The sequence below is a fragment of the Symphalangus syndactylus genome, chromosome 10, assembly GCF_028878055.3.
Source record: "Symphalangus syndactylus isolate Jambi chromosome 10, NHGRI_mSymSyn1-v2.1_pri, whole genome shotgun sequence".
NCBI classification, from domain to species: Eukaryota; Metazoa; Chordata; class Mammalia; order Primates; family Hylobatidae; genus Symphalangus; species Symphalangus syndactylus.
Genome location: NC_072432.2, coordinates 59,745,829 through 59,759,942, shown reverse-complemented (window position 1 = coordinate 59,759,942; position 14,114 = coordinate 59,745,829). Strand labels below are relative to the sequence as shown.

At 36.3% G+C, this 14,114-nt stretch overlaps 1 protein-coding gene across 1 annotated transcript in view; it reads left to right on the top strand.

Moving 5' to 3' along the window:
- Positions 1-14,114, top strand: part of FRAS1 (Fraser extracellular matrix complex subunit 1) — a 471,835-nt gene that overhangs the window by 317,332 nt on the left and 140,389 nt on the right. Inside the window, exon 30 of the mRNA XM_055297229.2 lies at positions 7,162-7,315. Coding sequence (XP_055153204.2) covers positions 7,162-7,315 — 154 coding nt within the window. The remainder of the gene's footprint in view (positions 1-7,161; positions 7,316-14,114) is intronic.

Below are 14,114 nucleotides of genomic sequence, written 5' to 3'. Positions count from 1 at the left end.
TGATAGTTTGTTTTTAAGTTTTTGAGGAGACTGCATAGTAGCTGTACCAATTTACTTTCCTCCCACCAATGTATCAGGATTCCCTTTTCTCCAAATCCTCTCTAACATTTACCTTTTTTTTAGCCATCCTGACAAGTATGAGGTAGTTTTGCTTTGCCTTTTTCTCATGATTATGTATGCTTTTCATATACCTGTTAGGCATTTATATGCCTTCTTTGGAGAAATACCTATTTAGGTTTTTTCCCCATTTTTAAATTATTTGAATTTTTTTGCTTTTGAGTTGTAGGAGTTTCTTATATATTTTGATTATTAACCTCTTATGAGATATTGGTTTTGCAATTATTTTCTCCCATTCCATAGGTTGCCTTTTCATTTTGTTGATTGTTTCCCTTGCTCTGCAGATGCTTTTTAGTTTGACATAATCCTGCTTGTTTATTTTTTGCTTTTATTTCCCATGACTTCAGTGCCATATACAAAAAATAGTTGCCAAGACCTATATCAAGGAGATTTTCCCCTATGTTTTCTTCTAGGTCTTTCACAGTTTCAGGTCTTCTGTTTAAGTCTTTAACCCATTTTGAGTTGATTTTTGTGTATGATGTAATTTCATTCCTTTGCATGGGATATCCAATTATCCCAACACTATTTATTGAAGAGACTATTCTTTTCTCCTTTCTTTATTTCATATTCTTTGCACTCTTATTGAAGAATAGTTGGTCATAAATGTGTGGATTTATTTCTGGGCTCCTTATTCTGTTCCACTGGTCTATGTATTTGTTCTTATTCCAGTACTATAATGTTTTAATTACTATAACTTTGTAATGTAATTTGGAATTAGAATGTGTGAGGCCACCAGCTTTGTTCTTGCTCAAGATTGCTTTGGCTATTTGGGGATTTTTGTGGTTCCATATGAATTTTAGGATTTATTTTTCTGTTTCTGTATAAAATGCTATTGGAATTTTGACAGAGATGGCATGAAATCTGTGGATTGCTTTGGGTAGTATGGACATTTTAATAATATTAATTCTTCCAATTTATAAACTTGGGATATCTTTGCATTTATTTGTGTCTTATTCAATTTCTTTCACCAATATTTTATAGCTTTCAATGGCATATCTTTCACCTTCTTGGTTAAATTTATTTCTAACTATTTTACTCTTTTGATGCTATTATAAATAAGATTGCTTTCTTCAATTTGTTTTTCAAAGAGTTTATTGCTAGTATATGGAAACACATATTGCATGTTGGTTTTATTTTACTGAATTTGTTTATTAGTCCTAACAGTCTTTTGGTGGAATCTTTAGGGTTTTCTACATATAAGATCATGGTGTCTGTAAATACAGACAATTTAACTTCTTCCTTTCAAATTTGGATACATTTTGTCTCTTTCTCTTGCCTAATTGCTCTGGCTGGGATGGCCAAAGAAGATACTTGATAGGATTTCAGTGTTCTTAAATTATTAAGACATCTTTTGTGGTTTAACATTTGTTCTAACCTGGAGAATGTTCCATATGTGCTTGAGAAGAATATGAATTCTGCTGCTGTTATATGTAATATTCTATATATGTCTGTTAGGTCCATTTGTTCCATAGTGTTATTCAAGTCCTCGGTTTCTTCATTGATTTTCTATCTGGATGATCTATTGTTGGAAGTCGGATATTGAAGTCCCCTACCATTATTGCATTGCTTTTTATTTCTCCCTTCAGTTCTATTAACATTTGCTTGATGTATCTAGGTGTGCTAATGTTATGTGCATATATATTTACAATTATTATATCTGCTAGATGGATTAACCTCTTTAACATTATATAATATCTTCTTTGTCTCTTGTGATGTTTTTTGACTTCAAAGCTATTTTGCCTGATATAAATATAGGCATCTCTGTTCTCTTTTGGTTTTTATTTGCAATGGTATATATTTTTCCATCCTTTCACTTTCAGCCTATATGTCTCCCTAAAGCTAAAGTGAATCTCTTTATAGGCAGTTTATAGTTGGATCATGCTTTCTGTCCATTCAGCCACTCTATGTTTTTTGATTGGAGAATTTAATCTGTTTACATTTAATTGTTGATAGGTAAGGACTTACCTATTGCCATTTCATTGTTTTCTGACTGTTTTGTAGTTCCTCTCTTCCTTTCTGTCTCTCTTGCTGTTTGCCTTTGTGATTTGATGATTTTTTTTTGTATCGGTATGTTTTTATTTATTTCTCTTTATTTTTTGCGTATCTACTGCAGGTTTGTTCTTCATGATTGCCATAAGGGTTACATAAAATATCTCATAGTAGTCTATTTTAAGATGACTAATTTATCTCCAATTGCATACAAAACTGTTTACTTCTCCCTGACCCTCACCATTTTATGTTACTGGAATCACAATTTATATCTTTTTATATCATGTATTTATTTAAAAAATTTATAGTTATAGTAACTTCTAATACATTTTCTTCTAACTTTTATACTAGAGTTAAAACTGACTTACATATCACCATTACAGTGTTATTCTCCCTTTGATTATATTCTTAGCTTTTCCAGTGAGTTTTATACTTTAATGTGTTTTCATGTTGCTAATTAATGTCCTTTCATTTCAACTTGAAGAATTTCCTTTAGCATTTCTTGTAAGACAGGACTTTAGTGGTAACAAACTCCCTCAGCCTTTGTCTGGGAAGGCTTTCTCTCTCCTTCATTTCTGAATGACAGCTTTGCCTGGTAAATTATTCTTGATTGGCAGTTTTTTCTCTAAGTGTTTTGAATATATCATCTCATTCTGTCAGAAAACGACAAGGTTTCTGCTGAGCAATCCACTGATAGTCTTATAAGATTCCCTTGTATGTGACAAGTCACTTTTCTCTTGTGGCTTTCAAATCACAAATCACAATTCTTTGTGATTAACTTTTGAGAATTTGATTATAATGTGTCTCGGTGATTACTTCTTTATGTTCAGTCTATTTGGAGTTTCTGTGGACTTCATGGATCTGGATGTTTCTTTCTCTTTACAGATTTGGAAAGTTTTCTGTTATTTCTTTAAATAAGCTTTTTGCCCTTTGCCCTTTCTCTGCTTCATTTGGAATTTCTGTAATAGGTTATATTGGTTTATTTGATGGTGTCCCATAAGTTCAGTAAACTTTGTTCATTCTTTTTTATTTTTGTTGTTATTATTCCTCTGACTGGACAGTTTCAAATGATCTGTCTTTTGAGTTCATGGATTCATTCTTCTTTTTGATGGAGTTTGCTGTTGAAGTGTTCTATTGAATTTTTCAGTTCAATCATTGTATTATTCAGCTCTGGAATTTGATTTGTTCTTTTTATGATTTCTGTCTTTTGTCAAACCTTTAATTTTGTTTATGTGTGGTTTTCTTGACTTTGTTTAGTCATCTACTTTTCTTTAAGATTGTTGTGCTTCTTTAAGATGTCCACTGTGCTTCTTTAAGATGATTATTTTGAATTATTTGTCAGGCAGTTCATAAATCTTCATTTCTTTGGGGTCAGCCACTGGAGCTTTATTTTGTTCCTTGGGTGGTATCACGTTTTCTTAGTTTCTTTTTTATGTTTCTTGAAGGCTTGCATAGCTGTGTTTGCATTTGAAAAAGTGGTTACCTACTCCAGCCTTTACTGCCTGGGTTCAGGAGAGAAAGACCTTTACTAGTCAACCAAACTAAAGATCTGAAGGCTTTCTCAAACTTTTTCTCTGGATGTGCCTGTTTCACTCCTCTTGTTCCCCCTTCAGGGGAAGTCTTATGATTGTGTGCCTTCTCTTGATCCTGCACCATCAAGCAGGGTGCTGACAGCCTTTATTTTCCTCATGTCAGTTCCCTGAAGTAATCAAGGTTGCATGCCTTCTACCCAGTTCAGCAGAGTCAGGGGACTGTTGATGTGTGTGTTTGCTGTCTGCATGGGCTCATGTGCACCATCTGAAGAGCCTGAATGTACTCTCTTCAGGGGAGTGTGGGGTGCTGGCTATGGGAGGGGGTGCATGGAGTCATGGGGTACTTGTTAGCTTGTGTGTGTATCTGCAGGTGAGGTATCTTACAGGATTTGTGAGCATGGCTCTTGGTGGAGCCCATTAGCTAGTTAATATGATCTGCAGCTGTTTTTTGAGATCCACACAATGGTTACTGTAAGCTTCTGCTTCTCTTCCCTGTTCCTTACTGTCCCTAGACAGCTGTGAAGACATATTAATCCCCTCAGTGTTCTGGATGGGGTGAGACAGAAATGGATCTCTTAGGCAGCATCCCACAAGGCTGGGGAAGCTGGGCACTCACTTCAATCTTACTTTCCTCTGTAGGAGAAATTATGGGCTGAAGTGGTCTCTCTTGGCCTTGAGTTGTGTGTACTTGGAGGAGAGTATTAGGGTAAAATGAAACTGTGTTTCTTACCCTCTTCAATGCATCTATTGTTGATTTTTTTTTTTTTATTCCACTGGGGTACTGGAAACTTTCAGCTAGACCCCAGGCTCCTATGAAGGTATTGTCATCTGCAGGTGGTTGTGAAAATTAGTGTTTTGTGCAGGTTTTAGAGCTGGAACCTCTTATTCTGCCATCTTGCTGATTTCCAAGAATTATACTTCTTTTTCTTAGTGTTATCTGTTTCTCCTTATATACTGCAAAATAATCATTCAGAAATGGAGGCATATGTATTACCCTGTTATAGACATAAATATTCTAAAAGGCTCAGCTGTGAACCTTCAGGAGACCCACTCCAGAACCATTGTGATCTCTACCTTGGACCATGCTTTTCATGCCTTTGTATGTCTGCACAGCTTCTGGGGATCTTTTCAAAGTACAGATTGTGATTTAGAAAGTCTGTGGTGGGACCTGAGATTCTGAACATCTATCTTAATGAGCTTCCAGGGGCTGCTAGTCTCTGCACACTGAGTCACAAGATGTATTGTCTAAAAAGTTACACTCACACAGGAATTATAGAGAATTGTGTTGATAAGTACAGCCAAGATGGAGATATAGTGGGCAAGCCATCTGGGAACATGCATTCATGTCACACTGCCTACTTGCTTAGAATCTGAAAAAACCATGTTGCCTACTCAGTCTAATAAAGTGGTTGTTGGCGTATGACTGGTCTCCATAACCAAAATCAAAGTTCAGTAGGCTGCTTCTATTAGAAAGATTTCTAACAATTAAGAAACCTGGGCCAGGCATGGTGGCTCATGCCTATAATCCCAACACTTTGGGAGGCTGAGGCAGGCAGATCACAAGGTCAGGAGTTCGAGACCAGCCTGGCCAACTTGATGAAACCCTGTCTTTACTAAAAATACAAAAATTAGCCAGGCGTGGTGGTAGGCGCCTATAATCCCAGCTACTCAGGAGGCTGAGTCAGGGGAATTGTTTGAACCTGAGAGGCGGAGGTTGTGGTGAGCCAAGTTCATGCAATTGCACTCCAGCCTGGGCAACAAGAGCAAAATTCTGTCTCAAAAAAAACCTGGGCCCAAGTATATCATGGTATACAAGACTGCTGGAGTTAATAGAGCCTTTTCCCTCAGAATCCTGGTGATTATATATAAAATTTTTTATACGTTTTTGATGTTTTATAAATAATATGCTATGTCAATTGAGAAAGGAGAATATTCTCTGGGATTTTGCCCCGAGCACCAATCAGGTTAGAAAGTGCCTTTGCTGCTGTTCTCGTGGGCACTGTTTGACTCAGCTTCCTGGTGTATATATGATGACAGTAGCCATCACTGACTCCTGAGAGGTGAGATGCTCAAGGGCCAAGTGAGCAAAAGAATAGATGTTGTTTTCTCTTCAGAGTATTCTTCTCCTGGGAGTGGTGTTTGCTCTGTTCCATTTATTGGCATATTTCAAAGCAATAATAATATAGAAAACCATCCCTTCTAAAATACCCTATGTTAAAATATCAGACTTGTTAATTTTTGAAGTTTGAAAACAGAACACTGGCAGCCTCCCTAGTCTCATTCTGTGGAAAATGTCAATTATGAGGCTTTGGAAGAGGGTGTGTGCCTTGCAAAGCAGGAATGGCAGCACTTTTAATGATATTAGCTTAGTAATTAAAATGATTGCCTTCTCAGGAGTGCTGAATAGGTGATTCCTTCCAGCCAGCTACTCCTAACTGTTGTTGCTTCACTTTCAATTGGCCATCAGGTCCTGTCAGTTCTGCTTCTGTGGTGCTTCTAGAATCTATTGCTGTCTACGATGAATTTACCATTGGATTTACCACTGCAATTACCCTCTCATAGGCCCTCATTTTCTCTCCCTTGAGCCATTAAATGGTGTCTTTGGCTCTAGATTTATCTCAGTGCTAGTCACTTCCATCTCCTGCCATTGGAGCCTGTCTTTCTGAAACCTAGATCTGATCATCCCATTTTCTTCCCTGGAGACTCATGTTGACTTTCCAGTGCCTATGAGTTGAATTGAGACTTTTAGCATAGCTTCTGTCTTCTACTAACCTTCCATAAGACAGTGTCACTTTTTATCTACTCCCCCACCTGGCTCTCTGAGCCCTGCTGGCACTAGACACTTGGGCATTTTATGAAACATACAGTGCATTGTCTCACATCTTTGCTTTCACTTAAGCTGGGCCCTCTGTCTGGAATGTTTCACCATGTCTCTACTTAGAAATCCAATTTTTTTGTTATTCAAAATGAAATTATTTTTCTTAGGAAAATCTTCCTGAGGCTTCCTTCCTCTATTCTCCCACAGCTCCCTGCTCAAGCTTCTTATAGAGCATTAATCGTGAAGCATCCTAATTATTTATGTGTCTATCTCTCCCACTAGACTGTAAGTTCTGACATTAAGGTTTTGCTTCAGACATCTTGTATATATCAGGCCTTTAGCAATGGAGCTGGCATGTAATAGGCACTTAATGAATAATTCTTAAATTTGGGTGGGTGGAGAGGATAGAAAGACAGGTTGATGGATAGATGAAAGAAAGAAATGGAGAGACTTAGTCTTTCTAAATAAGTTGTTGGTTCATGATAAACTAAAAGAAAAAGCAGGATATATACATATGTAAATATATAGCTAAATATGCATGTCTACACATAATACGAAGTCTATAGAGTGACTCTGAAGCTGTGGATCTCTCTCTGTCTTATTAGATGATCTTTAACAACAACAGAACTGGATAACTTATGTGTTTAAGAATTGATATATTCTTACTTTGCTTGGACCTAATTCTGCATTTTATTTTTATTTCAGAATGATAGGGGTCTTCAGCTTGTGGCTAATTCGATGGTGTGGGTTCCAGAAGGGGGGATGCTGCAGATCACCAACAGAATCTTACAGGCTGAGGCTCCTGGTGCCAGTGCTGAAGAAATCATCTACAAGATTACACAAGACTACCCCCAATTTGGTAACTATTTTTTCCTTTGTCATGGTTTCATCATTGCATTCAGCAGTCTAGGGTTTGCTACTGTATAGTGCCATGTGGCAAGATTGCAATTCCAATGAACTGAGCTTTCTAATACCTTACAAATCCCCTCTAAAAACAGAATAATCATGATAGCTATCACACTCAACACATTTACTAGGTAGTGTACTAAAGTTTATAAACACGTTATATGTAACACCTAAAACGTAAGTTTTAAAACAACTTCATTTTGCAGGTAAAAATACTGGGTAAAGTAGCTTGCTGCAAGTCACTTAACTAATATATGTCAGTTTAATTTCAAAGGTCAGGCTCTCAAACTCTGCCTTATATGCCTTTTAGAATATCACTAGACTTCTTCTTAATGAGACTTAAAAAAAATTACATGAAAACATTTTTCAGTGTTCTCCAGTGTTACTTCTACTTCCAGCAAAATAGTCAAATATGAAAACCTGAGAAATTTACCATTATCATCACCCAGAAATGCTGGATAAAATATAACAAGAATTATAAGGTGTTCGTAGCTGACTTCCCAAGAATAGAGAGAAATCTCCGGGTGCCAGCAACAAAGAAGGCACTGAAGACCAGTTATTGCATGAGCTTAATAGCATAGCTTCTCCAAAAGGGGTTGTGAATGTCTCAGTAACCCAGGGGCTTGGTACTTAATGTCCATGCAGAGACAGAGCATTGGAATTAAGATGCTGCATAAAGCCAGGACTGTGGAAGGACATGCCTTCAATTAAAGGGACAGAGTAGAAACAAGAAGCTCATCAGCACAGAGACATAGCAGAGAAATCTGCCTCTTTCTTGGAGTCAGAGTAGAAAAAAAAAAAAAAGCCTGGTGAAAATTCAGAACTTTAGGCCTATTTCTCTGGTAAATCTTGGGTTAAATTAGACTATGTGTCTTGTCTAAGAAACCTGAAGCTGAGGTATTTTATGAAAATCAATCTCAGGCCAATGATACGTCTTAGGTTCTTTATTGAAACTAATAGACACTACCACAGAAGGCCCACTCTCTGCTAGGCTACACGGGATACTCAGAAGCAACCACCGAAGCTCAGAATTTAAAATTATGGAATATGGGAGGAAACAGTCTGTAGTACCATAAACAAAACGAGCAAGAATATTAAAACCCCAAGAATTTCAAATAAAGTAACAGTCTTATAAAAACTATAAAATAAGCAGATTTAAAATGATTTAAAGACATAAAAGAAGGAATTGAAACTGTGTAGAGATAACAACATGATACAAAAATAAAGGAACAGGTAGATTTTTTAAAATAACTAAATTGATCGTGTGAAAATGAAAATTAATAGTCATTAAAAGTAAAAACTCACTTGGCATACTAAATAGCAGAGGAAGAATAATCTGTTTTTCCTCTGGGCTATCAGATTTTTTTAATTATATATTTTCTGTAGGGAGGAAAAAAATTAACTTTAATTTAAAAATAATTCCAATGTCCACAAAGACATTGAAAAGCCATCTAATCGTGAATTGGTATTATAATTATAAAACAGTCAGTCTAGCTGAGATGTCATTTGTTATAGCTATGTAACCTTGAAAAAGGCAGGTATAAGGTCTTGTGCCATAGGTTTCTCTGAGAAGTTAGGCTAAATCATTAAAACAACATGGCACATGGATACATATGTAACAAACCTGCACATTGTGCACATGTACCCTAAAACCTAAAGTATAATTAAAAAAAAATTTTTTTAAAACATTTAGACTAAAAAGTTGCAAAAATAGTACAAAAGCTCTTGAATACCCTTATCCTCCCCTAATGTTAACATCTTATAACTATAGAACAATTATTGAAACTAGGAAATTAACACTGATATGATACTATTAATCAATTCGTAGGCCTTATTCAAATTTTGCCAGTTTTCCCATCAATGCCCTTTCTATGACCCAATCCAGCATCTCAAATTACACCTATTTGCCATGTCTCCTTGGTCTCCTCCAATCTGTGACACACGCTTCCTCCGTCCTTGTCTTTTATGGCACTGACTCCTTTGAAGAGTGCTGGTCAGATATTTGTAGACTATCACTCAATTTGTGTTAGTCTGAGGATGATTTCTCATGATTGGGTTAAGGTTGTGCTTTTCCCCCTTTCTCAGTGCATCATCAGGAGGTACATAATCTCACTACATCTTATGACAGGTGATGTTAACTTTGATCACTTGGTTAAAGTGGCGTCTACCAGATTTTTCCACTCTAAAGTTACTATTTTTCCATTTGTAATTAGTAAGTTTCCTGTTCTCATCGTACTTTCAACTACTGATTTTAAGCTAGATATTTTTAAAGTCCTTTTCATCTCTAAAAATCTATGACTCTTTTGATGTATTAAATTCTCTACCTTTATCTTCATCAGTAAAAGACAAAAAATTGTCCTGAATGGTATTGCCTAGGTTTTCTTGTAGGATTTTAATGGTTTTAGGTCTAACATATAAGTCTTTAATCCATCTTGAATTAATTTTTGTATAAGGTGTAAGGAAGGGATCCAGTTGCAGCTTTCTACATATGGCTAGCCAAAGGACTTCATGTCTAAAACACCAAAAGCAATGGCAACAAAAGCCAAAATCGACAAATGGGATCTCATTAAACTAAAGAGCTTCTGCACAGCAAAAGAAACTATCATCAGAGTGAACAGGCAACCTACACAATGGGAGAAAATTTTTGCAACCTACTCATCTGACAAAGGGCTAATATCCAGAATCTACAATGAACTCAAACAAATTTACAAGAAAAAAACAAACAACCCCATCAAAAAGTGGGCAGAGGACATGAACAGACACTTCTCAAAAGAAGACATTTATGCAGCCAAAAAACACATGAAGAAATGCTCCTCATCACTGGCCATCAGAGAAATGCAAATCAAAACCACAGTGAGATACCATCTCACACCAGTTAGAATGGCCATCATTAAAAAATCAGGAAACAACAGGTGCTGGAGAGGATGTGGAGAAATAGGAACACTTTTACACTGTTGGTGGGACTGTAAACTAGTTCAACCATTGTGGAAGTCAGTGTGGCGATTCCTCAGGGATCTCGAACTAGAAATACCATTTGACCCAGCCATCCCATTACTGGGTATATACCCAAAGGACTATAAATCATGCTGCTATAAAGACACATGCACACGTATGTTTATTGCGGCACTATTCACAATAGCAAAGAGTTGGAACGAACCCAAATGTCCAACAATGATAGACTGGATTAAGAAAATGTGGCACATATACACCATGGAATACTATGCAGCCATAAAAAATGATGAGTTCGTGTCCTTTGTAGGGACATGGATGAAACTGGAAAACATCATTCTCAGTAAACTATCGCAAGGACAAAAAACCAAACACCGCATGTTCTCACTCATAGGTGGGAATTGAACAATGAGAACTCATGGACACAGGAAGGGGAACTTCACGCTCCGGGGACTGTTGTGGGGTGGGGGGAGGGGGGAGGGACAGCATTAGGAGATACACCTAAGGCTAAATGACGAATTAATGGGTGCAGGAAATCAACATGGCACATGGATACATATGTAACAAACCTGCACATTGTGCACATGTACCCTAAAACCCTAAAGTATAATAAAAAAAAAAAAAAAAAAAGACAAAAAATTAAGCCCCCAAATTTCCTAGAAACAACCCAATATTCCATTAAGTCTTAAACAAAACAATGCTGAATTAAATGTTTTTTAAGCAGATAAAAATTTGCCATTTCAGTTTGATAAATATCACATAGGCTTTATTGTGATGCTTTCCTGCTGTAACTCTTTTAATTAACTTCTTCCTATGAACATGATCTTTCCGTGTATCCAGAGCCCCCATTAGTAATAATCTAATCATGTTACCTAGAAACCATTCAAGAGTGAAATTGGTGTTGGGAACTAGAAGTCCACTTAATACAAATCTGCTTGCATCTATCAGTCCCAATTACGTAAATTTGTGAAGACTTTACCTTGTACTCCCTTATCACTTAAGAAAGTTCAAAATGGACTTTGGGCTTTTTGTGAAGAGCTGACGCCTTGAAACAGAACCAAATGTAAATTGCTTGTATAGTATGTGCATGAAGGACCTGAGTTTAACCACTTGCAGACTCACCGCCGTTTTCAGATACAAACGTTCCTCAACTTACACCCTGTTAAACTCAACATAAGTTGAAAATATCGTTAATTGAAAATACATTTAATACACCTAACCTACCGAACATCATAGCTTAGCCTAGCCTACCTTAAATGTGCCCAGAATATTTACATTAGCCTAGAGTTAGGTAAATCATCTAACATAAAGCATGTTTTATAATTGTTAAATATCTCATGTAACTTATTAACCACTGTACTGAAAGTGAAAAACAATGGTTTTGCACCATTGTAACTTCAAAAAATTATAAGTCAAACCACTGGAACTCAAGGAGTATCTGTATAAATTTAGACAACTTGATTAATACTTGTATCCGTAGCTACTTACTTAGATTTGAGAGTAGATATGATGAGATGGTTTTAATGAAGTAACTTGAGAATCATTTGAAGGAGAATCTGATTTAACCTAATGCATTGGCAATTCCAAATTATTTATCATAATGTAAGATACGTTAATATGCATGATCTCAATCTCAAAATAATTCATGGAATTCAAATGATATTCCAATTCTTAATACCTACTAAATCTTCCCTTCAAAATTATTGGTTAAAATATAGACTTCAGTATAAAGGAAATCCCCAACAGAGATCATTTTCTTTTTTTTAAACTTGGGTTTTCATGTTTAAAATATTATCTTTTTGTAGTCATATTATGATTAAAGCATAGGTGAGATACTACAAAAAAAAAAGGTTAGCTCTCACCCCTCTGCAGAGAATCCCACAATAGGTTGATATTTCTCCTTGTCCACTCATGGACTTGTCACAAAGTCACCTGTATTCAGCATGTCCGGTACTGAACCCTTCATCTTCCCTCCAACCCCCTCCTCCTTCTGTATGATTGATGGCTAGTAGTGGCATCCAGTCATCCATCCCAATAGGTGATTCTCATTGATGCCTTCCTCTGTCATCCTTCACAGGAACATTTGTCAAGTTCCACTGCTCCCACTTCCTCAGTTACTCTTGCATCTGTGTTTCTTTACAGTCCCACCTCTGTTGTCTTAGTTCAGGTTCCCATCTCTCCTCTGGATTTGTCAGTAGTCTTATAATTGGTCAAACCATCTATATAAATGTTAGCTACCGTTGTTACCACTTTTATAGAATGAAGTCCAGCCCCTTTAACAAGACTTTCAACTCTTATAGGCTTTCTATATTCTGACCACATGTTGTGTGTTCTAAATCAATTCATGTCATTCACCTACTGGAAAACCCACAGTGACTCCCAGTTGCTTATGGGGCTAATCTTTGGGGTAGGAGCTGCATGTTGCCTAGCTTTGAATCCTTCCATTCCTGAAGGGCCTACCACAGTCATTAGTACCTAATGGGTACTCAATGACTATTTATTGAGTTAAAATTAATGGGATTAGCAAATATCTTATGATTCCTGTTAATCTCTATGACATGAAAGTGATTTTTTACATAAAAATTTAGGTTTGTTTCATTAGGGCTTATTAGGAAAATTCTGCTTTGCTTTTTTATCATAAAAGCAGAATAACTAGGAAATCAGCATTTGAATGTTTCCTACTCTCCACATTTTCATTGTGGAAATTTTCTTTCACAATATTTTGCAACTGTACTCACATTCGTAAACAGTCCACATCCTAGAAATCTATGTTTATTGACAGCATCTTAGGAATGGAAGTTGAACCAGGGAGAGAAAGGTAATGAAATTTTTTCTACTTGAGTACAAATAAGTTATATAAGAAAGAAAACTACAGTGAGTTGATTCTACATATGATTATATAAAGAGTAGTGTAGTCATGTTTCTCTCTTATTTTGGTATTTCATTACCATCCAGAATATTATGCTTGTTCTAAACTTGAATTTAGTGCATATAAATATTAGAATGAGTGTCTGCATTGAGTAAGAAAACAAATTTCTCTAAGGTAATCAAATGTGCCATCAATTGCCCAATATGTCTATTGTCTAGTGTATTAAGATTCGAGTATTCTCCTGTAGAATATTTTAAAAATTGACACTCTATCTGTCTGTCTCTCTTTCTGTCTCCCTCTTCCTCACCCTCTCCCTCCCACTATCAGAGTGCTAGGGTGGCTTCTTTCAGATTTATTGTTAGATGCATTTTCATGAGCATATAGCTTCTGCTTGCAGCAGTTCATCCATTCTTCTGTTTGGTCTTCAATTGAAGGCATAGTCTCCTGTGAAATTTTAATTGTTTCTATAACACCTCTGATTTTCAGTCTCACTTTAAGAAGATAATAGGTGAAGGTGAAGGTGCTTTAGGTGAAGAACAAGCAGTACAAACAGATTGCTGGTGATGGTGGATTTTAGATTTAGATTTCCTTGCCTCAGTTCCAGTAAGGTTTAAAGAATGAAGGAGGAGAAAACATGATAAGTTATTTAGCAGTGTAAATACTGGTACATGTTCACAAAATAATGATGATTGGTAACAGAGCTTCATGACCAGCTTCATGATCAGATTCAAATCCCAGCTCATCAACTTAACATTTGTGTAACTTCCAACGTTATTAAACTCTGAACCTAAAGACCTTCATCTGTAAAATGAAGACAATAATGGCATCATTCAGAATAATTGAATAGAATTAATGAGAAGTGTATTAGTCCATTTTCACACTGCTGATAAAGACATACCTAAGACTGGGAAGAGAAAGAGGTTTAATTGGACTC